General features: G+C 38.6%; 1 protein-coding gene and 1 pseudogene across 1 annotated transcript in view; one reads left to right on the forward strand and one right to left on the reverse strand.

The window, feature by feature from the left end:
* ECPAS (Ecm29 proteasome adaptor and scaffold) overlaps window positions 1-25,848 on the reverse strand; it is a gene marked incomplete at its 5' end in the record, with an annotated part of 107,786 nt that overhangs the window by 66,759 nt on the left and 15,179 nt on the right. The window contains 6 exon segments of the mRNA XM_019635791.1: window positions 1,237-1,405; window positions 4,438-4,587; window positions 5,727-5,845; window positions 7,400-7,516; window positions 12,250-12,380; window positions 20,512-20,636. Of these exon segments, the coding sequence (XP_019491336.1) occupies window positions 1,237-1,405; window positions 4,438-4,587; window positions 5,727-5,845; window positions 7,400-7,516; window positions 12,250-12,380; window positions 20,512-20,636 (811 nt within the window).
* On the forward strand, window positions 16,521-16,849 carry LOC109379320 (10 kDa heat shock protein, mitochondrial pseudogene; annotated as a pseudogene).

The following is a 25,848-nucleotide window of genomic DNA, read 5'->3' on the forward strand; positions in this document are numbered from 1 at the left end:
CTTTATTTCTTCCTTACATCATGGCTTAAGGAGAAAAAAAGATGTCTAAAACATGAAGTAGTAAATCTAATCAAATATAACCCTCACTAAACAAAGCAATTTGTGAGTGGCAAGAATGCCCCACTTGCCTTTTTCCCTCTCCTGGGAGCAGTTTTGACCAGTGGTCACTTACATCCCCAAAAAGAAAAAGATCAAATCATTTAGAGTGCCATGGAGAGATAAAGGAAGGATTAGAAGACTAACCCATGTTGCTTGAATTCCAAAATAATTACATACTGATCTCATCTGTTCTTCCCTGAGGTGCCTGATGATACAGACACAGTGAGGCACCTTCTCTGTAGAGCACGAGTCTTTTTTAAAAGCTGCTCAGAGAACGTCTGTGTCCTGTTTAAATCCAGAATAAAATTCTTAATGCCAATTTTTAAATTCCCAGGAAGAAATATAAAAGGGAGTCATGCTTTCCCCCATATTATCACTTGTGAGTACAGGAGTTCCTCAATTGACATAAAATGTACAACCCTAAAAAGCTGAATAATGTAGGATAAACTGTATTTTAACTGCCCAAAGCATCTAGATCAGGGGTCGGCAAACTGCGGCTCAAGAGCCACATGCGGCTCTTTGGGTACGTTCCATCTCAAAAGTTTGCCAACCCCTGGAAGAGCCAATCCTGTCCCTCACAGCAATTCAAAAATTATTCAAGAGCCATAAATATATTTTTACATAATCACCATTATGTGAGTAATATCCTGTAAAAATTTTATAAATGAACCTATGATAGTTTCATTTTCATTTTCAATTTTACTTGAGAGCCACAGCTCGCGAGCCGCAGTTTGCTGACCCCTGGCGGCTCTTCCGTCTCAAAAGTTTGCTGACCCCTGATCTAGATCATTATTAAACCTCTAATTAAAAACTAAAATGAGAGAAGTTAAATACACTCAATTTACGAGCGGGCTGTATTTCATACTTGAAATGTGTAAGCAATCTATTAGAAAAACTGAAGAGCATGTCCCCGGCTCCTCCCTTCCCCTGGGGCTTTAACATTAACTGACATGATGCAGAAAACACATTACACCAACTGATCCTTTCAAACCTATCTCATTAGAGAGCCTGAATACACTGGAGCTATGTTACATGACAGCCTGAATACACTGGAGCTGTGTTACAAGTGTTTTCATGGACTTCATAGGCGTGTGTGTACAAGGTTAAGTTCCATGATGAATAAGCAGCATGTCATACCTGTTCCAACTGTTCAGGTGTCCATGGGTTATCACCAATAACTCGTTTAGCTGCATAAAAGCTCATTCCTGGGGGAGGCTGTGGTATTCCAGAACCTCCCCCACTATTTGAAGAAGAACCCTGTGCTGAAGATGAATTTTGGCGACTCTGGGATTCATTTAACACATATCTGGAAAGGAAACGGAAATGTAACCCCTCTCTATTAAAACACATACCTATACATGCATAAATAATACATTAAATTATATATTACACTTTCCTCATGCAGAATTCTTCTGGAAAAACAAACACAAGTAAAATTTCATCATAAAGAAAAATTTTAAAGGTATCTAAAAAAGGTATCTAGTATCTACATCTTCAGAAAATTAACCATAAAAGAACATCTGCTCACCTTGGTTACAAACGAACTATAATAGTTACCAACAATAAATACAAATATTTTGTTCATTCTCAATCTATAAACAATTGTTCTAAGAGTCACTAAGGACTCACTGCATTTTGAGTTTTTAGTTAACACAGAGAAAAGGTTTGTTGACTATGGGGGGCAGTGGTATTGTTCTATACCCAAAGCAGAGAATATTTTTAACCATTTCTATTTCTGTTACATTGCAATTCACCTTCAATTCTCTTGAACTCTTTATATCCCTACATTAGAAAACCCACTAAAACCACTTGCCACACAGGCACATAATGCCCCAAAAATGAAAAAATTCAAAAGGGCCCAAGGAGGGAAGAAAAAGTAGTTTTTCCCATTGTATGTTCAAAGCCCTTTGTGGCCATTATTTAATAATTTATCAGCCTATTTCATTTTTAGCTTCTATAGATTAATAATAAGATTTCTGGAAAATTCATTTGATCCAATCAAACTGGTATTCCTTATCTACAAAATGAAAATTTCTATGTAAATATTAACTCAAGTCCCTTCAAACTCTAAAATTCTATGCTGACAAATTATCAGACTGGGTATTAAAATAAATTACCCATTGTAATAAAAATTAACAAAAACACTTGGAACCTGATGGCACAGTAAATTATTCCACATTACTTATATGCTACACTCATTCAATTCCTAAATTCACCTTTAAAAAAAAAAAAGGACTCCTGTTAAGGAGTCCCTTTATTTTTATATAAACAAGGCAAATTCTCACTGATAAAAAAAATGTGAGCCATCACTGGCTTGGGTACATTATGTGCCTACGTTAAATCTGAATTTCAAAATTTATTTACCAAAATCATCATCACCTGCCAATTCTGGCTGCCTCCTGATTTAACAAGTACAAAAGGAGATTTTGATTGATTGCTAAGTTATAGCAAGACTGCTAGTAGTAAGTAAATCAATCAGCAATTACTGAACAGCTAACATTGTGCCAAACATCACCCTGAACACAAGATAAAGGAACACCAAGAGGGGTAAGAATGAGTCTTAACAACAAAACACCTGTCACAGCATTTGACGTGTTATCGGATGACAAAGAAACCACACAGAAATAAGAAATGGTATGACACAGGTAGTGAACAGGTAGAGGTTAGGGGAAGCGTCTGAAGATCCAGAAACAAAACCACCAAACTAGAGAGGCCAAAGGAGCACTAATTAGAGGAATGAAATCATACAGAATGAACTCTCACTTCTGAATTGAGAGACAGATGATACGGAGCCCCACGTGTCAAGCTTATAGTGGATATTGTATTTTTGATTAGGGAAGACATAATGAAATCAGTATTGGAGGCAACTGTCTCTGGCAGCAGGACAACCTAGAAAATAAGAAGGCTGGAAGCAGATCACAACCTGGGCACTATGCCAGGGACCAGAGCTAGATAGATAAAACAGCTCTTGACTTCAAGGAACTCCCAATATATTAAGGAAGATGGACATGTCAACAATGCAATAAAAACACAAAGTGGCAAGAGTGTTTAGTGATATACATAGTTGATATCTAAGCTACTTTGAGATGTTTTTTCCAAGTGGTTTTTTGGCTGTTGTTTCTTATTGCTGTCTTTCTTCATTTCTTCCCTTTTTGATGGGGAAGCATTCTAAGCAGAGAACTGTGTTCTCTTAAAACACAGAAAGACGTGGACACATAAGAACGCATGAGGAGCCAACCGAGTAGCTCAGTTGGTTAAGAGTTGGCTTAAGAGCGTGGGCTCTGAGCAACAGGGCCGCCGGTTCGATTCCCACATGGGCCAGTGATGCTGCGCCTGAGCTGAGCTGTCGCTGAGCTGCCAATAGGTGGCAGGATGGCTCAGCTGGTGTAACAACAAGATTGCCTGTTCCATGGTGGGCTACGCCCACCCGCAGCTAAGACTGAACTCAGCACCATGAGCTGAGCTGCCACCCAGATGGCTCAGTGGATAGAGCCTGAGCTCTTAACAACAAGGCTGCTGGTTCGACTCCCGCATGGGATGGTGGCTATGCCCACCCGCAACTAACATTGAACACAGCACCTTGAGCTTAGAGGCCACGAGCTGCCGACGGGGAGCCAGATGGTGACTGGTGCCCTCCACAACGAAGACTGAAGAACAACGACTTGGCTGGTCCCCTTCCTCAATTCCCCAACACTGCTCCCCTCCCCCAATTCCCCAATAAAATCTTTTAAAAAAACAAAAAAAAAAGAACGCATGAAATCCATGAGTGCATATAACGACTGGAAAATAATAGCGCAAGGATTTTAAGGTGTGACCTGATAACATCTGTGTTTTAAAAATCGGGAGACTCTATGGCAGCGTAGAGAGTTGTGTAGAATAGCAGCTGGTAAGAAAATCGTGACAGGAGTTGAAAAGAGCAAAAACTAGATGGCAGCAAGTGGGCATGATATATCAAGGAGAGGGGAGGAGGTGTTATGGGAATGATATTGCAGCAACGAGCAAGAGAAAAGCTGGAGGCAATTTATAATTGTAGAGCTACATAACTAAGAATCATCACAGCACTGATAATAAGTAAAAAAAAAAGGAGCTGTTTTTATGGGAAAAGACTGATTTCAGCTTGGACAGGTTGAGTCTGAAATCACAGCAGCAACTCCACACCTTTAAGGTCAATAAGCAGTGGGGATGGAGCTTAGAAAACGACGGGGCTGCAGCAAAAAAAATCTGAGACACATCCATTTTCAAGTGCAAGTTGAATCATTTAAAATAGTACTTAACTCCACACAGCGAAAAGCAGTCAAGAACAAGGCTGCTTTGTTTTGCTTTCATTTTTTCACTTACCCATAAGGCATTAGAAGGACATCTAGCATGAAGTCCAAAAGCAGCTGCACAGTCTTTGGTTTCTCAGCAAGATTAAAGGGAGAAGCTGATTTTGATGATTCAACAGGGTATTTCATGTGAAAAAGGGTTGGTATTAAAAGATGCATTAAGCTGAAAAACAATTACATTTATTGCAACTACTTAAAAAACAAGGTTTTTATACATGCAAATAACAGACAAAACAAAAATCATATAACAAAAAGTGTCAATTATAGCAAGGGCCACTCATATTCAACACCATTACTGACAAAGCCCTAATCTAGGAACTAGCCTCGATTACTATCTTACTGAAAGCTCAGTATATTGAGTGATGATTGGCATTTAGCCAATCTGGCTCATCACCAGAAGCACCAGGGGAAAAAATGTACATAATATGGGTTCGGTGTTAATACCTGTGGCCACAAGGGATTGTATATTAAACCTTAGGTAAAGTTTAACTTATAACATGTCCTTTCAATGAATTTTTTTCCTTTCCACAGTTAATTAAAATAAAATTATTCTTAAGGTAAAGAAATTAAAAATCAATTGTGTCAATATTCGAGATATATTAAAATTTCCATTGTGTGAATTTAAGTAACACAGCTTCAGTATTTCCTTCTTTCACTATACCTTTTGTTAGTCTTAAAACACATGAAAACAATTTCAAATGGTGTTTATGTTTATTAATTTTACTTGTAAATATCTGTATTAGTCTCTTTTTAAAGTGTATATGCTCTAAAAAGGTGAGCTGCAAACATTGTTTAACCCCATCTTTCCTCCACAGCTTCTGCACTCTTCATGATTCTCACCACTACATGGCCACAATCTATACCTTCGAGCTAAGCCAAGAAACGAAGGATGTTATCTAAACCATTACTCCTCTCCAATTCCCGTATTAATATAAACAAGTGACCTGTTCCTTAAGAAAACGGCTCTGAAATTTCATAACCTCTAAGATAGAAATGTTTTGATGAAAAGCATTTTATAACCAAGTTTTACAATCACAGAAAATCCGTTGCTTCCAACTAATTGACAAAAAAAAAGTAATTAGATTCAGAAAAATGTTGTTAGCTCCGCACATTTTTCAATATGCTCACATTAAGAAATTTTATAACAGTATTAACAAAATAATAATGTTGAGTTGAGATAACACAGAAATTCAATTCTTTGTCAGCTGAATGAGCTCAAGTGAAACCAAGTGTGCAGACCTATTCTGAATGGCAGCTGTTGACTCTCCTGGGCAGGAAATAAGGTAACTGAGGCAAGCATACCTATCCTGCTGGGGCTGAGGCTTCCCTTCCATTGCAGTAAGGAGCGTAGGGGCCAGTTCACATTGTTTTTCCACCGGTAAGCGAGGATAGCCCATCTTAACATAAATTATAGTAAAATTCTAAAGCAATGAGAAAAAAGCAAGTGAGTGTGAAGGAAATACTCTAGGATTTCAACAAAAACATGTGATTGATAACTCAGGGAGTTATAACAAAGAAATGACATCTTCCTTCCACCATGTTTATTACAGCTTGACCAACTATTATATTTCAGGATGAAATCCAGTCCCCCTTTTTCAAAATGCTTGCTTTAAGATGGGCTTCATGTAACGGAGCAACACCTAATCTAAAGCACTCATGTATGCATGTATCAAATCATCACACTGTACATTTTACATATACGTATATAATTTTATTTGTCAATTATGCCTCAATAACGCTGGGGAAAAATTAAGTACCCATACATGCAATTACTTTTCACTGAGAAGAACAAAGTAATCATCTGACCTATCTAAACCTACATACTATACATTAACATCAGATCTCCCAGTTTGTCGCATTAATCCTTTTAAGCTAAGAGGAGACCAAGTATTAAATCCTAGGCTGCCCATCCCCAACGGGTCTTTTACTTAAACAACCTCAGTACATTACAGCACTCTCATTCTTCACTCCAATAGCTGACCGACGGATGGCAAGCAAAGGGAAGCTGGGTGCTGTCGGTGTGTCTGCACCACTATAATCCACATGAATGCCTTCTTTTAAGCAAACCCATAAATGCATATATGAATTCATGCATTCTCTAAAGATTTGCTTTTCTGAAGCATTCTTCGTTTTAGAACAAACTTCAAAAGGCTATCCCTTCCCTTTAAAGCCATTCTATTTGGCAATTTTATTGGCACACAATGTTTCTATGCGCTTAAAGAAGCGAGTATCTGTCATGGCACTCTATGTCCAGAGTGGGCACAGACAAGACGTCTGGGCCAGTAGGTGACTCCAAAGGTCTGGAATCCAGATGTCAGATAAGGCCCAATAGATTCTGCCTCGATGCTACACATTACAAGGGCCAGGAAACAAACATCACCTGTCATCACGCAACAGTTTTTTACATTTAATTTTCACAAAGACAACAATTCAAGAGCACTATTTCTTACCAGCCTCAGTGTACTCCACTTTTTAAAAAGGACACCTATCTGAATGCATATATATATATACATATATATGTATGTATATATGTATATATATATATATATATGAAAAACAGATGTTTTAAAATTCAGCCTTCCTATCTCTTCTTGCCATTTTACCCTTTTTTCTTCTTCTATTCATGCCTATGCTATATAACCCTTCTATCTATTCAGACTCATATCATCTTTTACTAAGAATCAAAATCATTCTTTTATAGATCAAAATATCTAACAAGTCACTTCACTGACATTCCTTTGCCCGATGTCAACACCCATACATTATCCTGTTCCAACCATTTCCTTTATGGCAACATTTCCTCTGGATCAGTACTCAGTGGCACAACAGAGTGTCATTTAAAGAAAAACCTCTCATTCCTCACTTAGAAATGGTCTGCGGTAAAATTCTATGTTGCCAATATGTTGATGACATCTAATAAATGTTATGAAAGAAAACTTACTGTAAGTTAAAAAATATTCCAAGCCAACACTCACTGTGACAAAGGAAACTGCAGCGGGGTCCTGGTACTGAACCAACAGTGTCTCCACTGGAAGTTGTATTTTGGGGCGGCTTTTTATACGCTTATTCAGATGGACCAACAGTTCCATTACCTAAAATACAGAGATATCAACTGAAATTATTCATCACATCTTAAACGCAAATTCATTTCTCAGATATTACTTACTTTGATAAATAGTAGCTACTTTGCTATCTAAAAAAATGTACATTTTACATCCCAGAAAGGGAGTATACAATATCCCGCAAGAATTCATTCACCAGAATTTTACTAGTGAATTTATTTTACGATGTCATTTCAGTTAGTGAAAGTTGAGAACTTAGGTGGGCCTATACTGAGATATAGTCCCCCAAAAGACCTGTGAACAAATGATTGAAACACACCATGCTATGGGCTGAATGTCTGTGTCACCCCAAAATTCGTTGAAGCCCTAATCCCCAGTGTGATGATTTGGGTAGGTAACTAAGTTTGGATGATATCATTGGGGGTGAAAGCCCCATGATGGGGCTGCGTGTCCTTATAAGAGATAAAGGAATTCAAAGTTTCTCTCTCTGCCACATGAGGATACAGCAAGAAGACCACCCTCTATAAACCATGAAGAATGGGGAGGTCACGCACGAAGAACTACACCTTGCTGGAACCCTGATCTCAGACTTCCAGCCTCCAAAATTGTGAGAAATAAGTGTTCATTGTTTAAGTCACCCAGTCTATGGTATTTTTTTATAGCAGCCCAAGCTGACTAAGACCAACATGAGTATCACAAAAAGAGAACTGTACAAGATACAGTGGTTCAGTTCCATACCATCACAATAAAGCAAGTGGTAATCATTTTGCCAGTGGGAGGTCGTGCTGTCAATTTATAAATAATGCAACATCTGTGATGTGCAATAAAACAAGTTATGCCTGTACTATGGGTTTCCAGAAGAGAAAGTGTCTGCCAAATCAAGGAGGATTTCAGAGAGGAAATAACAAGAACATGAAGTCATGAAACCAGATGAATTTCCAAGCAGAGAATCAGCTAAGGAACAGAGGTATAACAGAACACACGCACTGCATCTGACTCAAACAGAGTGATAAGAGCTTTTAAAAGCAGGGCCCTGAGTCCTTAGAAAAGGATTCCGGTAAAATGCTGAGGAATTTTCACTTTATTCTGAGGATCATCTGTTTCTACTAAAGAGTTTTAAGTAAGTAATAACAAGCCTTCTCTCCTTTAAATAGGAAAAGATAGCAGAAATAGAGGTCGACAAGTCAATAATTCCCATGGATGGAAAGGAAGATACAGAGGCTTATGTCAAATGGCTCCAGTCTTACGATAAAAGTGAGATAATCTTGCTAGTGGTGGGGCACTGAAAAACACACTTGTGTATACCATTTTGCATTCCTCATCTCATCTGATTCTCACAACAACCAGAGAGGTGGTAGCTGTCACTCCTCTTTTTACAGGTGAGGAGGAAGCAGGGGTTTAAGGAAGTAAAGGAATTTGCCCAAGGATACTGAGCTGGCAAGTGGTACAATCAAGATTTGTGGACTCCAAAATCCATATTTTTAACCTTTTCAAACACTGACAGCTGAGTCCAATTCATCTAAAGTGTTTGTCTGTGTGCGATATCCTTGGGATCCCTGATACCTTACAGAGACCTAGAAACTTGCATTACTATACATACTTCATCCTACCTGGTCTAGGCCTGTGATACAGCTGATGACAGGGAAAAGAATCAGGAGGAACCAGGCTAAAGCAAATAGCCCTCTTCTGACAATCTAACCTAGGTCGATTCCTAGAAGGACTCTATGGAAAATCATTATTGATGGTGACAATCATGCCCGCAATTTCATTTTATGATAATTTTTTCATTTTATGATAATTTTTTTAAATTTTAAATGGATTAACTCCTTAATTTTCTTCTACTAATTTTATTACCTTAAATATTAATTTTCTAAATTTGCTTATCCACTGCCTAGAATCCTCTATAAACCCATAAATATCAAGAAATCAGCTGAATGAGTCCTGGCTAAATAGGGAATAGTTTATCTCTGTTAGTAAGCCTATAAAATTACCAAACTCGGGTATATATTATTTTGGCCATATCAGTTCTCTTTACTATTCATTTATATTCATTTATTCATTAATAAACTTTTTAATTCAAGTACAGCATATAGCTAAAGTGCACAAGGGAGAGTACATAGTATATGGCTCAATAATTTCACAAAGGAAACACATCTATGCAACCACCAGAACCACAGAAGCCCTGCACCCATCCCCACTCCTACTCACTTACCCCTCTGCCCCAAAAGTAACCATTATCCTGATTTCTAACACCATTTTTAAATGTATTATATATAAATGGAACATACAGAATGAACTCATATGTCTGAGTACTTTTCTTTCTACACTATATTAGAAATTCACCCATGTTGTTGCTCATAGCAGTTCAGTTTCATTGCTCCAATAGGAAAATAGCACAATTTATCCATTCTCCTATTGATTGACACTAGATTATTTCCAGTTTGGGCTATTATGAATAATGCTGCTATGAACATTCTTAGATATAACTTTTGGTGCACACATATACACATTTCTGTTGTATATAAACTCAGGATTGGAAATACTTGGTCATGGAGTATGCATATGATAAGCTTTAGAATATTTCAATTTTCTGAAGTGGTTACAGAACTAATTTACATGCCTACCAGCAGTGCTCCAATTGCTCCACATCCTTGTCAACACTTGATATGGTCAGTCTTTAATTTTCAGCTATTCTAATGAGTCTGAATATAAAAGTTAACTGTAAAGTAGAAGTCTACGTAGCAAACTTCATTTTCCTTAAAATAGGATACGCACTCCAATAACATGTCAGTAGAAATCTAACTTTTATTTCTCTTTCACTCAGATTATCCACAAATTACCAGCTACCTTATAGGATATATCCTGGTTAAGTCTAACATGTGCTATGAAACTGATAGTTAGAAACCCAAAAATTACACAACTAAAAGTCAACACAAATTAATTCTTAGTTTCACCGATATCAAAATTTCACATGCTGAAATTATTTATCCATGAGTTTTCAAATCGCTGCCCACTGGAACCCCTGCTCCCTCTCCCTGATGCCTACTCCCTTGATCATGCCTCCTCTCGCGCACTGGGTGCAACATGGCCACCTTCAAGTCCCTGAAGGCTTCACACTGTTTCAGCTCAGAACCTCTGCACAGGGCCATCTGTCTTTAATGATCTCCCTCATCTCTCTGGTCTGGCTGCGCCCTACACACACACAGAGATCTCTCTTATGCCCCAAATACATTCTTTCAGAGGATTCTATTCCATCTTAGCATCTATTACATCTTATAACTAGATACTATTTGCCTGATTGTTTAATAGCAGTCTCCCCAACAAGATGTCTCTTCCATTCACTAACGCAGCCCTAACACCTGGCATATACTAAAGACACTCGGTAAATACCTGCCAAAAGAATGACAAGACTGATGAGGCTAAATAAGTAAGCAGAAACCAACTCACGTAGGGCCTTTTTTAACACCTTGCTATCCTCTAAGGGTAAGAGAAGGCCATAGAACAGTTTTAAATAGGATAGTGACATGATCAAATATATATTTATCTCAACAAAGCAGTATTAACAATAGGCATGTCAAATACATGACAAGAACGCCCTATCCTTCCTGCAAACATAACAGACATTCTTAAAGGTACTCTTCCTCCATTGAACCCAAATCAGGACAGGCCTCAGAATCTCTCTCAAGGCAGGCCTCCAGGAAGCCATTACCAATCAATTAGAGTGGCCCAAAGGATGAAACTGCATGATAGCCCAAAGACCCAAAGGTCTAGTATAACTAGAGGACTAATGAACTATTTAAAAATGAAGGGGCAAATGTTCCATGTAGGACACTAGGTTAAAAAAGATGTGACAGTTACCCAACTTTTGGTAACAGTACTGTACAGTCTTAAAACTGGAACTATACAACATATTGCTTTTAAAAACTTTTGCTTTTTTTTTTTTTTCAAAGATTTTATTGGGGAATTGGGGAAGGGGAACAGTGCTGAGGAATTGGGGGAAGGGGAACAGACAAGTTGCTGTTGGTTTGTTCTTCAGTCTAGTTGTGGAGGATGTTGCTTCACTGGCCCAAGCTGGCACCATCATTGCGCTCTTCCCAGGCGAGGCAGATCAGTCGCCGGCCTCTGGACGGCCACTCACGGCGGCTGCTGGCTGCTCACGCTGGCTGCCAGCTACACATGGTAGCTATGGCAGCCCACTGCAGCAGGGGACTGCAGCCTACGCTGTCGCCGGCGACCCACGGCAGCCCAGCTCCAGGTTGAGCTGTTGTTCATCATCTTAGCTGTACAGGGCGAAGTGTCACTGGCCCTCATGTGGGATCCGAACAGGGGCCCTCTGGCATCCCAAGCCAGTTCTTAACCAACGCGCCACTCAGCCGGCCCAATTTTTTGCTTACTTTTAATTAAGGTTATATTCACAGTCAGCCAATGACTACAGAACATTTTTGCCCCACCATCACCTGCCTTTCATGTTGGAATCAAAGGCATGGGTTTCAGAGCAAGCCTCCATACATTCCAGAATAATCATCTCAATTATATCATCTGGCACTGATGCCAAGTGCACAGTTGGTGCTAAATGCAGCTGTACTAAGCATTCAAAAGCTACTTTTAAATCATGTGAGCTTGTCCTAGACTTACTCTGCATTTTGAAAGGCCATAATTAGGATCATGAACCTAGATTTCAATAATGGGAACAAAAATCTCACTTCATAATATATATCCATTAATTCACCATTTAATTCCCCCAACTGTCCCAACATGCTTACCTTTTTGCGTACTCCTTCTTGGGTGCTAGACAGCTTGAGCAAAACGGGAGGAAGGAATTTAGATATAATATTCTGTAACTGTTCGTCTGTTTCAGCATGGCCAAGTCGTAAAAAGACCCGTTCAAGCTGATCTATAATATAAACAGAAAAAAAGGAGAACTTAGCAAATCAAACATGACCAATACTTAGTATTATTTCTAAGGCTTAATCCTTGTACTGCACTGCAGATCCTTCAGTCAGAACTTGAACCACAGCTAGCCCTATATGCAGGTGACTGTGACACAATTATGGAACAACACTGAAAAGCTTTACCAGCTCATTATACTGTCTTAAAACTGTCGCAGTCATTTAATCGTTAGAAGGGAGGAAAACAAAACCAAGAATAACAAAATTCTCTCCTACATACAAAGTGATTCCATTTTCCTAGAGGATTTTGATACTAGAAAGGATACAAAATTTTTGGTGAAATCTTCTAGACCAGCTAACAGAGCAAGGCAGGAAAACTTTACTCAGACATCAGGGGCAATATATATATATATATATATATATACATATATATGTATATATATGTATATATATATATATATATGAAAAACAGATGTTTTAAAATTCAGCCTTCCTATCTCTTCTTGCCATTTTACCCTTTTTTCTTCTTCTATTCATGCCTATGCTATATAACCCTTCTATCTATTCAGACTCATATCATCTTTTACTAAGAATCAAAATCATTCTTTTATAGATCAAAATATCTAACAAGTCACTTCACTGACATTCCTTTGCCCGATGTCAACACCCATACATTATCCTGTTCCAACCATTTCCTTTATGGCAACATTTCCTCTGGATCAGTACTCAGTGGCACAACAGAGTGTCATTTAAAGAAAAACCTCTCATTCCTCACTTAGAAATGGTCTGCGGTAAAATTCTATGTTGCCAATATGTTGATGACATCTAATAAATGTTATGAAAGAAAACTTACTGTAAGTTAAAAAATATTCCAAGCCAACACTCACTGTGACAAAGGAAACTGCAGCGGGGTCCTGGTACTGAACCAACAGTGTCTCCACTGGAAGTTGTATTTTGGGGCGGCTTTTTATACGCTTATTCAGATGGACCAACAGTTCCATTACCTAAAATACAGAGATATCAACTGAAATTATTCATCACATCTTAAACGCAAATTCATTTCTCAGATATTACTTACTTTGATAAATAGTAGCTACTTTGCTATCTAAAAAAATGTACATTTTACATCCCAGAAAGGGAGTATACAATATCCCGCAAGAATTCATTCACCAGAATTTTACTAGTGAATTTATTTTACGATGTCATTTCAGTTAGTGAAAGTTGAGAACTTAGGTGGGCCTATACTGAGATATAGTCCCCCAAAAGACCTGTGAACAAATGATTGAAACACACCATGCTATGGGCTGAATGTCTGTGTCACCCCAAAATTCGTTGAAGCCCTAATCCCCAGTGTGATGATTTGGGTAGGTAACTAAGTTTGGATGATATCATTGGGGGTGAAAGCCCCATGATGGGGCTGCGTGTCCTTATAAGAGATAAAGGAATTCAAAGTTTCTCTCTCTGCCACATGAGGATACAGCAAGAAGACCACCCTCTATAAACCATGAAGAATGGGGAGGTCACGCACGAAGAACTACACCTTGCTGGAACCCTGATCTCAGACTTCCAGCCTCCAAAATTGTGAGAAATAAGTGTTCATTGTTTAAGTCACCCAGTCTATGGTATTTTTTTATAGCAGCCCAAGCTGACTAAGACCAACATGAGTATCACAAAAAGAGAACTGTACAAGATACAGTGGTTCAGTTCCATACCATCACAATAAAGCAAGTGGTAATCATTTTGCCAGTGGGAGGTCGTGCTGTCAATTTATAAATAATGCAACATCTGTGATGTGCAATAAAACAAGTTATGCCTGTACTATGGGTTTCCAGAAGAGAAAGTGTCTGCCAAATCAAGGAGGATTTCAGAGAGGAAATAACAAGAACATGAAGTCATGAAACCAGATGAATTTCCAAGCAGAGAATCAGCTAAGGAACAGAGGTATAACAGAACACACGCACTGCATCTGACTCAAACAGAGTGATAAGAGCTTTTAAAAGCAGGGCCCTGAGTCCTTAGAAAAGGATTCCGGTAAAATGCTGAGGAATTTTCACTTTATTCTGAGGATCATCTGTTTCTACTAAAGAGTTTTAAGTAAGTAATAACAAGCCTTCTCTCCTTTAAATAGGAAAAGATAGCAGAAATAGAGGTCGACAAGTCAATAATTCCCATGGATGGAAAGGAAGATACAGAGGCTTATGTCAAATGGCTCCAGTCTTACGATAAAAGTGAGATAATCTTGCTAGTGGTGGGGCACTGAAAAACACACTTGTGTATACCATTTTGCATTCCTCATCTCATCTGATTCTCACAACAACCAGAGAGGTGGTAGCTGTCACTCCTCTTTTTACAGGTGAGGAGGAAGCAGGGGTTTAAGGAAGTAAAGGAATTTGCCCAAGGATACTGAGCTGGCAAGTGGTACAATCAAGATTTGTGGACTCCAAAATCCATATTTTTAACCTTTTCAAACACTGACAGCTGAGTCCAATTCATCTAAAGTGTTTGTCTGTGTGCGATATCCTTGGGATCCCTGATACCTTACAGAGACCTAGAAACTTGCATTACTATACATACTTCATCCTACCTGGTCTAGGCCTGTGATACAGCTGATGACAGGGAAAAGAATCAGGAGGAACCAGGCTAAAGCAAATAGCCCTCTTCTGACAATCTAACCTAGGTCGATTCCTAGAAGGACTCTATGGAAAATCATTATTGATGGTGACAATCATGCCCGCAATTTCATTTTATGATAATTTTTTCATTTTATGATAATTTTTTTAAATTTTAAATGGATTAACTCCTTAATTTTCTTCTACTAATTTTATTACCTTAAATATTAATTTTCTAAATTTGCTTATCCACTGCCTAGAATCCTCTATAAACCCATAAATATCAAGAAATCAGCTGAATGAGTCCTGGCTAAATAGGGAATAGTTTATCTCTGTTAGTAAGCCTATAAAATTACCAAACTCGGGTATATATTATTTTGGCCATATCAGTTCTCTTTACTATTCATTTATATTCATTTATTCATTAATAAACTTTTTAATTCAAGTACAGCATATAGCTAAAGTGCACAAGGGAGAGTACATAGTATATGGCTCAATAATTTCACAAAGGAAACACATCTATGCAACCACCAGAACCACAGAAGCCCTGCACCCATCCCCACTCCTACTCACTTACCCCTCTGCCCCAAAAGTAACCATTATCCTGATTTCTAACACCATTTTTAAATGTATTATATATAAATGGAACATACAGAATGAACTCATATGTCTGAGTACTTTTCNGAGCCACTCGGCCAGCTCAGGGGCAATATATATTTGATGAAAACATCTTACTGATGAATTTTCTCCAAAGAAAGAATCAGTGTCCACCACTGTATTGGGGTTACCTAACCAGAATATGAAAACGGAGTTCCCACCAAGAAAAACACGGTGAGAAAAACAAGCTAAATACCACCACGGGGATGCTCTCAGCAAAATCCAGACCATAATAAACTACAGAACAAGCGCCCGATACACTGTTCTGTCTCTGCACCCCATACATTGCTGGGACAGGGAGGAAGGTGGATGTTAGAGGGGAACCTACCTGCTGCAAATGACTGGATATTCGATTGTAAGGAATTATTAATTTCTTAGGTGCTATAATGGTATTGTGGTTATGTTAACTTTTTAAAGATTCTTACACAGATTATCAGTGGTGATTAGCCTTCCAGGAGTCTGGAAATGTCCTGTATCTGGATCTGGATGATGGCTTTCACAGTGATATACATTTATAAAAATCCACCAAGCTCTACACTTTCATACTTTCTACTGTATCAATTATACTTCAGTTTAAAATTTTATTTAAAAGAGTCCTTCTTTTTCAGAGGCTGAAATATCTATAGGACAAATAATACAGTTACTGGGATTTCTATCAAATTATCAGGAGTGTACAGGAAATTGCTAAAAGAGCAAAGATATGAGATTTGTTAATTAGCTTGACTGCACTAATTTCACTATATATATATATATATATATCTCAGTATCATGTTGTACACCTTAAATATGTGCAATTTTTATTTTAAAAAAGATAAATAAATAAAAGCAAAGCCATAGCCTCATTCAGGTCCTCATAAACAGACTGCTGCAGCCGGAGTCATGGTAGGACACACATTTAGAAAGTTTCTGCTCCTCTTTGAGCCAGTATGAGTTGAAAGGAGTGCTCCAGAAATGGTAACCAAGGGAGGCATTATGCTTTCAGAAAAATCTCAAGGAAAAGTACTGCAAGCAACAGTGGTAGCTGTTGAACTGGGCTCTAAATGAAAGGGCAGAGAGATTCAACCAGTTAGCATGAAAGATGGTGGTAACGATCTTCTTCCAGAATAAGGAGGCACCAAAGTAGTTCCCGACAACAAGGTTTATTTTTTTTTAAGGTTTATTTCTTATGTATTAGAGATGGTGACATTCTTGGAAAGTATATAGACTGAAATAAATCACCATTGAAATGGCATCACAAGAAGCTGCCCATTCCACTGAAGTTGTGAAAGCTCCTCACGTGAATAATTTCCATGCCTCTCTTCTGTAATAAATTAATGATATCCAAACTAATGACATCCAGTACCTCTTAAAATTTAGTTTCACTGTACTGATATAAACATTTTCAAATAAAAATATATTAAAAAACAATAATGAGGAGTGGGGGAGGGGAGCAAGATTGGCCACTAATTAATAATTGTTCAAGTTGTGTGACAGTGAGTTTGCATTTTTGTATATGCTTAAAATTTTCCATATATTTTTAAAAGAAGATATGTATGTATGCGTGTGTATATGTGTGTGTATGTATGTATGTGTGTGTGTGTGTGTGTGTGTGTATAAAATCTCCTGAGGGAGCCTTGAAGCAATGACACCCTAGTCGCAACAAGCACACCCAACACCCACATCTTGGTTTTTAAATACTATTCTCCAATAAAAGGAACCAGGTTCCTTAAAAAAAAATGGCTGATTCTAGGGCTGGTGCCAAGGGAAAAAAGGTAAGCCTGACGCATCTAGTAGTACCAGAAAGAAAATGAGTCCTGGAACATATCAAAGGGATACAGGAATCACCCTGAAAGAGCTACGTGATGGCCAAGGTTGGAACAATCTGAGGGACAAAATAAATAACAGTGTATTGGACTATAACCCAAAGTATAAAATAAATCTACCTGAGTCCATACTGATATAATTAAGTATTTAAATACAATGGGGAAAAAAGACAAAAGCCTTTCTTATAGAATTCCAAATAATTCCAAAATACAGGAAGTAGAGCTTACTTCCTGCCTCCACCCCCTCCTTCGGGTAGGCTAGATTTGTGACTTGCTTGCAAAGAATAGAATAGGGAAACGTTAACTTTACAGTGGAGAAACCTGATAAATACTATCTTAACCAAGTGATGAACGTTAACGTCATCAGCGATGTTATATGGATAACATGATCCCTGATATGATATGACAAGAAGGGCATTTCACCTCTGTGGTAGTCTTTCCAAATCCATAACCCCCATCTATTCTTGAAGAAAACAACAGAAAACCCAACCTGAGAGCTAGTCTAAGGACATCGGCCAGTACAGCTCAAGATTTTCAAGATGATGAGAAATCATGAAAGACTAAGAAACTGTCCCAGACAGAGGAGAGTGAGGAAACATGACAAACAAATGCAGTGTGGGGCCTTGGACTGAATCCTAGAACAGGGAGAGAACACTAATGGGGAAAAAAATGGTGACAACCAAACACAGTCTCAAGTTTAGCTTTGAAAATTAATAATAAAGGAAGAAAAGAAAAACAAAGAAAGGAAAGGCAGGCAGGCCGACTGTGAGATAACCAGATCAAATGATTCTATTTGGTAATTGCTGAATGCTGCTGTGAAAAGAATTCTTAGGAAGAATGAATTCAATCCACAACCTTTGAGGAAGTTACAGGTAAGGAGACTCTCTCTGCCTTAGTGCCTTATAGATCGTAGGCAATGAAAATTGCCTCCAGATTTTAGCTACAGAAACTATAGAAGAATTGTTCTGTGGAAGAGGGCAGAGAGCTGAATTCTTCATAGCAAACTGATCTAGAGAATCTGTGCCAAGTTTAAAAAGCCCAGTGATATCTGATCCCTTTCGTTTTTCATACAATCGTTTCGGTGTTTCCTATGTATCCTCAGAATAGTAGCTAACACTTTCTACTCTCCGTTAGAAAGAAAAATGTTAACATCCTAAACACAATAAAATTATGTGATGGGAACATGGGAATGCCAGAAAGGGCCCCAAACATCATGTGGGGTCCTTCGAAAACAGGCTGAGAATACCGAAGAGGCAAAGTCTTCTATACCCTTTGAGGAGGGTCAATGAGACACTGTTGCATCATTTTTGAAAACATATGTACATTTTAAATAAAAGATAATCAATCATGTTCAAACTTTATGAAAAGTAAATGCAACTATAATCAACTACGGAATTTTTTAGCCTGCCAGAAGTTAGCAAAATAAAGAGTAGAGATTTAGCAGCAGTATGGTCTATGGATCCTGTTTTTAGAGGCATAGAAAGAAACTGAACCTTGTGCCTTTACCCTCAACCCTGGAAACACAGCCTCGTAAAAGTGATGATCCAGCTTAGGCCTGGGTCCCCAAAAGTATCTATTCAGAAACAAGAGATAAAGTAAACCAAAAGTTCCAAAAACACAAAAGAAATCTAAAACAAAGACTCAGTTTTTAGTTGTAGGAACTGAGATTCTCAGAGTCATCACAAGTGTCTGATATGACAAATAGTACTTCAGAATCAGGAGCAAGTTCTATCCTCTCCATAATTAAGATGTTATTTGTCCCATTCAACCTCATATTGAATTAATTTCACTTATGAGAAAATTAATGACACTGCCATACCCTCAAATAATCACTGTTCAATATGGGGAATATATTCTGAACTACTATTTTTTCCTCTTCATACACTAACATTATTTTAACCTAAAAACTGGAATGACACATATATTTTAGTTTTGTTTTATCTTTTTAGTTAACACAAATCTTTTATCTAAAACCCTTGAAGCAGTCCATGTCTCAAATATTTTCAAATCTTTGAATGATAATAAAGTGTGTATGCTGCTAATCCCAAATAACTCCATCTACCCCATGGGTTGGCTCTAGGGCAGTACTTGTAATCAAATACATTCATATTTCTGCAATAAAACATATGGACCCTGACATTAAGTGGGATCATCAAAGATTATAAGGGGGCCGGCCGAGTGGCTCAGTTGGTTAAGAGCTCGCTCAAGAGTTTGAGCTCTGAGCAACAGCGGTTCGATGCCTGGCCTGAGCTGAGTTGCTGCTGAGCTGCCAAAAGGTGGCAGGATGGCTCAGCTAAAAAAAAAAAAAAAAAAAGATTATAAAGAGCTTCATATCCATTCAGATCAGGTTTCAATACTAAATACTATAAAAAATGTTTGCATATATTAAAAAAATCTTAAATATCTTTCCATAGCACTACATAAAGATCTAACTGATCATGGCTACATGGCAACTTTGCCTATAGAAGTAGTATAATTTATTTAACTAACCCTCCATTTGTGTTATTACCAGTTTTACAGTACTACAAACAACGCTCCAAAGAACTTCCTTATCCATCTGTATCTGTGTACTGATACGGGTTTCTATAAGCTAAAACCCTAGAAATGGAACTGCTGAGTCAAAGGGTAGACATGTCAACAAGTTTAATAGTTTTTGGAAAAATGCCCCTCAAAAAGGCTGTGCTAATTTATACCACCAGCAGCATATGCAAGTACCAATTTCCCTTTACACACTCCTACACTGAGTAATCAATCTTACAAAGGCTGTAAGTAATCAATATTAGCTGAATATGATAAGTGAAAAATGATCACAGTTGTTTTACTTTATATCTATTTTATTACTGAGGTAAAGTATCATTTCAAATATTTATTGGTCATTTGAAATATCTTCTTCAGCAAATTACTCATTATTCTTTTGAGTTGCTGACTTATAAAAGCGTTTATATATTGGAAAAATCTCCCCCTTTTCTCCCACACATTACTAATACTTTTTTCCTAGTAGGCCTTGTGACTCTATATCACTTTCTTTCTTTTCATATCTAAGTTTTTTTTTTTAAATATAAACTTACCATTCCTTCCTTTTATGGCTTCTGAGTTTCTAGTCATGCTTAGAAATACCTTTTTCACTGCAAGATAATACAAAAATATAATATTCTGCAGAAAAGAGTGAACATAGCAGGCCTGAGACTGGTACCTTTAGGAGTCTTTGCTGGCCATGGCTGGCCCGTGGCTGGCATCTAGAAACTTGGTTCCCACCATTCCCAGAACTGATGAGCATGACTCACTGTGCCTAAACTGTACAAGCAAATATAGTCCGTGCTGAACACCTGCTTTCCTCCTGGGAATATGGGATGTAGGTACATGTTAGGCACAAGGTGCCCACGTGACCAGCAGCAAATAAAAACCCTCAGCACTGGGCCGGCCGAGTGGCGCGATGGTTAAGAACTGGCTTGGGGTGCCAGAGGGCCCCGGTTCGGATCCCACATATGAGGGCCAGTGACACTGCCCTCTACAGCTAAGATGCTGAACAGCAGCTCGACCTGGAGCTGGGCTGCCGTAGGCTGCAGCCCCTGTGGCAGTGGGTTGCCATGGGCTACTGTATGTAACCAGCAGCCAGCGTGAGCGGCCAGCAGCCGCTGTGAGCAGCCGTCCAGAAGCCGGCGACTGATCTGCCTCACCTGGGAAGAGCGCAATGATGGTGCCAACATGGGCCAGTGAAGCAACGTCCTCCACAACTAGACTGAAGAACGAAACAACAGCAACTTGTCTGTTCCCCTTCACCCAATTCCCCAGCACTGTTCCCATCCCCCCAATACCCCAATTAAAAAAAAATAAAAAATAAAAAAAACCCTCAGCACTAAGTCTCTAATGAGCATCTCTGGTAGACAACATTTCACACGTGCTGCCACAACTCACTGCTAGAGGAGTTAAGCATGTCCTGGTGGCTCCAGTGGGAGAGGGCTCGAAAGCGCTCACCTGGTTTCCTCCAGACTTCGTCCCATGTGCCTTTCCCCTTTGCTGATTTTGCTTTGTATCTTTTCACTGTAATAAGCCTTAGAGGTACAAACATATGCTGAGTCCTGTGAATCCTCCTAGCAAAACAATGAACCTAAGGGTGGTCTTGGAGACCCCTGACACATTTATCTGTGTTTTCTTCTAGCTCTTATGATCATTGCTTTCTGCATTCAAGTATAATCCAGCTGGGTTATTTTGGTTTTTTCTGCACATGGAGGGATGTAGGAAACCTAGTCTTTTGTGAGTTTTTACATCTTTTTCATTGTGAAATTAAACATTTAGAAAAATGTACAAAACACAAATATTAGTTAAACGAAATGTTATAAACACCTATATAACCACCACCCAAGCCAAGAAAAAAATTTTATGTTGAAACTTATACAAAGAAAGATTCCTACTGGACTCACAGTTGGAGAAGACTGAAGACATAAACATAAACATAAACATAAAATGCACAAAGAGTTTTAAGGACTCACCTAAGGTCACAGAGGTTATTAGTAGCAGAGTAAGAAATAGAATGGGATCTAGGATCTGCTGGCCTTCAGTCTAAAAATCCTTGCCTACCCCAGGCAACTGTCAACCACAATGAACGACCCTATTTTCTCTAGGGCACTATACGACATATACTACAGGCAGCCCTGTTACAGAGAAGCACCCAAAGATCGTAAGAATTTGTCTCATTCAGGTGGTATTTATGACAAAACAGAAAAATACACAAATTCAAAGGTCAGAAAACAACACTCTAGAAAGCTTGTTTCTATGAACATGAAGCTAACACCAAATGTGTCAAATTGCAGGTCACCCTACCTCCTCCCTGCTTTCTAAATTCTCCCTCCTTCAAGGCTCAGCACCCACTATGTAGATCATTCACTCATGCACTCATTCAAGTATTCACTGAAATGCTACTATGTGTCAGACCTTGCTGGTCATGGGAATAGTGAAGAAGGGAGAGTCAGGGATGTTGCACAGGTTTACCACACATGTAGCGTATGTAGTAACTGCACACTGAAAGAACCTACCAGAAGGCCTGAAACAGCTTGCTCAAGACAACAGCATTTAAAGACATAGGAAGGAGAGCCCAAAAAAAGGGAATGATAGGCAATAAACAAAACTAGAAAACTTGGGAACACAGTCAAAAGAACTAAGGAAAGAAAAACTGGACTAGTCAATGAGGACTGGAAAACATATGTTAACCCAACGCAGTGGGGGAAAAAAAATCTAAAAATCCCTTGCATGTAGATTAATGACATATAGGTAAAAAGCAAGATTTTAAAGGTTTTAAAAGAAAACTGAAAAGGGAAAATTAAAACTCAAGCACAAAACATAAACTAATAGGATAAGATCTTTAAATATTGTAAACACGCCATAAAGTGAAAAGATAAGCTATAGCTACAATGTTTTTAAATTTAAAAAAATGAATGCAGAATACTTTAAAAATTCCTGCAAATCAAGAAAAATCAAATTAATCCAAAATTTTAAATGAAAAACGATAATATCTGAATAAGCAGTCAATTCAGAGATAAGACTCATATACTAAATAACACATAAAAAGACGCTCAGACTGATAAGGAATATGCAAAATTAACACGAGGTATAATTTCGCACCCTTCACATTACAAAAACTTTTCAAATCTAATAATATCAAATGTTGGCAAAGGCTGGAAACAAACCAAGTACTTGACTTCACTGCTGATGGGTGTGCCTGATGTTGACCTCTGAAGAACAAACCTCTAGTGAGTTCATCCCTAGTAGAGTTAAAAAGGCATATGCCCTTCAACCTGGCAATTCCACTCCAGGGAAACATACTCTAGAGCAGCACTATTCAAAGTAACCCAGCAGTAAAATGTTTGTCACCACTCAGCAAAGAGATATGGAACACTGCTTCCTTCACTAGGGGAGGAAATGTTAAATAGTTAACAACGATAGTTGATGTACATTCTGCCGCAAGCTCCCTATTTACAAGAAGTAATTCCTCAGTCCTCAGACCACATTTTGTGTATCACTGTCCTGGAGAAAAACTCTCCCAAGGGAGAGAGAAACACAAGGACCCATGTAAACAACTGTTCATAACCACAGGGTCAGTAGAAGCAAAACATGGAAACAGTCTAAATGTCAGTCAACAGAAGAATGGATCAAGAAACTGAGGCAGGGTTATACAACATTAAAAATAAATAAGAGGGCCGGCCGAGTGGCTCAGCTGGTTAAGAGCTCGCTTGGGAGCACCAGCTCTCAGCAGCAGGGCTGTGGTTCAGATCCCACATTGAGGGCCAGTGACGCTCACCCTCTACAGCTAAGATGGTGAACAACACCTCGACCTAGAGGTGGGCTGCTGTGAGTCGCCTGGGACGGCGTAGGCTGCAGCAGGGCTGCAATGGGCTGCCGTGAGCTACGTGAGTGGCTGGCAGCCAGCGTGAGCGGCTGGTAGCCGGTGTGAGCTACCGGGAGCCGCTGTGAGTGGCCAACCAACAACCGGCGACTGATTGCCTCATCCGGTAAGAGCACAATGATCATACCAACATGGGCCAGTGAAGCGACATCCTCCACAACTAGACTGAAGAACAAAAGGACAGCAACTGTCTGTTCCCCTTTCCCGATTCCCCAATGCTGTTACCCTCCCCCCAATTCCCCAAAAAAATCTTTTTAAAAAAAATAAATAAATAAATAAATAATTACAAGTCACGTGTACCAACATGACAATATCTAAAAAACTAAGATCGGGGCTGGCCAAGTGGCTCAGTTGGTTAAGAACTCACTCAAGAGTGTGAGCTCTAAGCAACAGCAGTTCAAGTCCCGGCCCAAGCTGAGCTGCTACTGAGCTGCCAACAGGTGGCAGGATGGCTCAGCTAAAAAAAAAAAAAAAACTAAGATCGATCAAAGAAAGCAAGTTGCAGAAGGATATGTACAGTATATAAAGTTTTCATATGCAATAATGTATATTGCGTATGATATATACATCACAGGAATGACAACCTCTGAATAGGAAGGGAAGAGAGAAGGAGGAAGAAAGGGAAGGGGAGAGAAAGGGGAAGGAAAGAAAAATTTGTGAGGGGTAACACTGGGAGATTGAATTGTATCTATGTTTCGTTCTTAAAAAATAAAATGAAAGACTTGAAGCTAATAGCAAAAAATGTAACTATTTGACAAAGATGGATTGGACATACATAAGTGTTCCAAAGATTACTCTCTACACTTTTCTTCACACTTGAAATATTTCATTATTTTTAAAAGAATATATACACCATAATAGATACAACTATATAAAAAGGGAAAGAAAATACATCAGTAATGTTTCTTCTTTATACTTTCATGTACTCTTCAGATATTCTTCAGTAAAAATACATTTCTTCTTTTAGAAAAAATATACAGAGCAAGTATTTTAAAAGAAGCCATGATTCAAGGATAAAAAAAGAAATTTAAATCACAGAATTTTAAAACTTAAAAGGAACCTTAAAGAATATGGAAAAACAAAAATAAGAACATTTACTGGTGGGAATGCAAAATGGTCCAGCCACTTTGGAAGACAGTCTGTCGGATTCTTGCAAAACTAAGCATCCTCTCACCATATGACCCAGCAATCGCACTCCTTGGAATCTGCCCAAAGGAGTTGAAAACGTATGTCCACACAAAGACCCGCACATGGATATTTATAATTATTCATAACTGCCAACACTTGGAAGCAACCAAGATGTCCTTCAGTAGGTGAATGGATAAATTGGTACATACAGACGATGAAATATTATTCAGCGCTAAAAAGAAATGAAATGACATGGAGGAACCTTAAAGACATGTTACTAAGTGAAAGAAGCCAATCTGAGAAAGCTACATACTGTATGATTCCAACTGCATGACATTCTGGGAAAGGCATAACTATGGAGACAGTAAAAAAATCAGTGATTGCCAGGGAGGAAAGAGGCAGGGATGAACAGGCAGAGCAGAGGATTTCTAGGACAGTGAGAACAACCCCTATGATACTACAACAGCGGGTGGATGTCGTTACACATTCATCCAACAAACAGAACATAAAACACCTAGAGTGAACCATAATATAAACTATGAACTTTGGGTGATTATGATGTGTCCATGTATGTTTAATTCTTGGTTAAAGATAAAAAAGTACCATTCTGGTGAGTGATGTTGATAATGCAGAAGATTTTGCAACTGTGGGCAAGAGGTATGTGGGAAATCTCTGTGCCTTCCTCTCAATTTTGTTGTAAACTTAAAGCTGCTCTAAAAAATAAAGTCTTAAAAAAAATGTTAGGGCCGGCCGAGTGGCTCAGTTAGTTAAGAGCTCGCTCAAGAGTTTGAGCTCTGAGCAACAGGGTCCCCGGTTTGATTCACGGCCCGAGCTGAGCTGCCGCTGAGCTGCCAACAGGTGGCAGGATGGCTCAGCT

The sequence above is a fragment of the Hipposideros armiger genome, unplaced genomic scaffold (genome assembly GCF_001890085.2).
Source record: "Hipposideros armiger isolate ML-2016 unplaced genomic scaffold, ASM189008v1 scaffold_24, whole genome shotgun sequence".
Classification (NCBI taxonomy): Eukaryota; Metazoa; Chordata; class Mammalia; order Chiroptera; family Hipposideridae; genus Hipposideros; species Hipposideros armiger.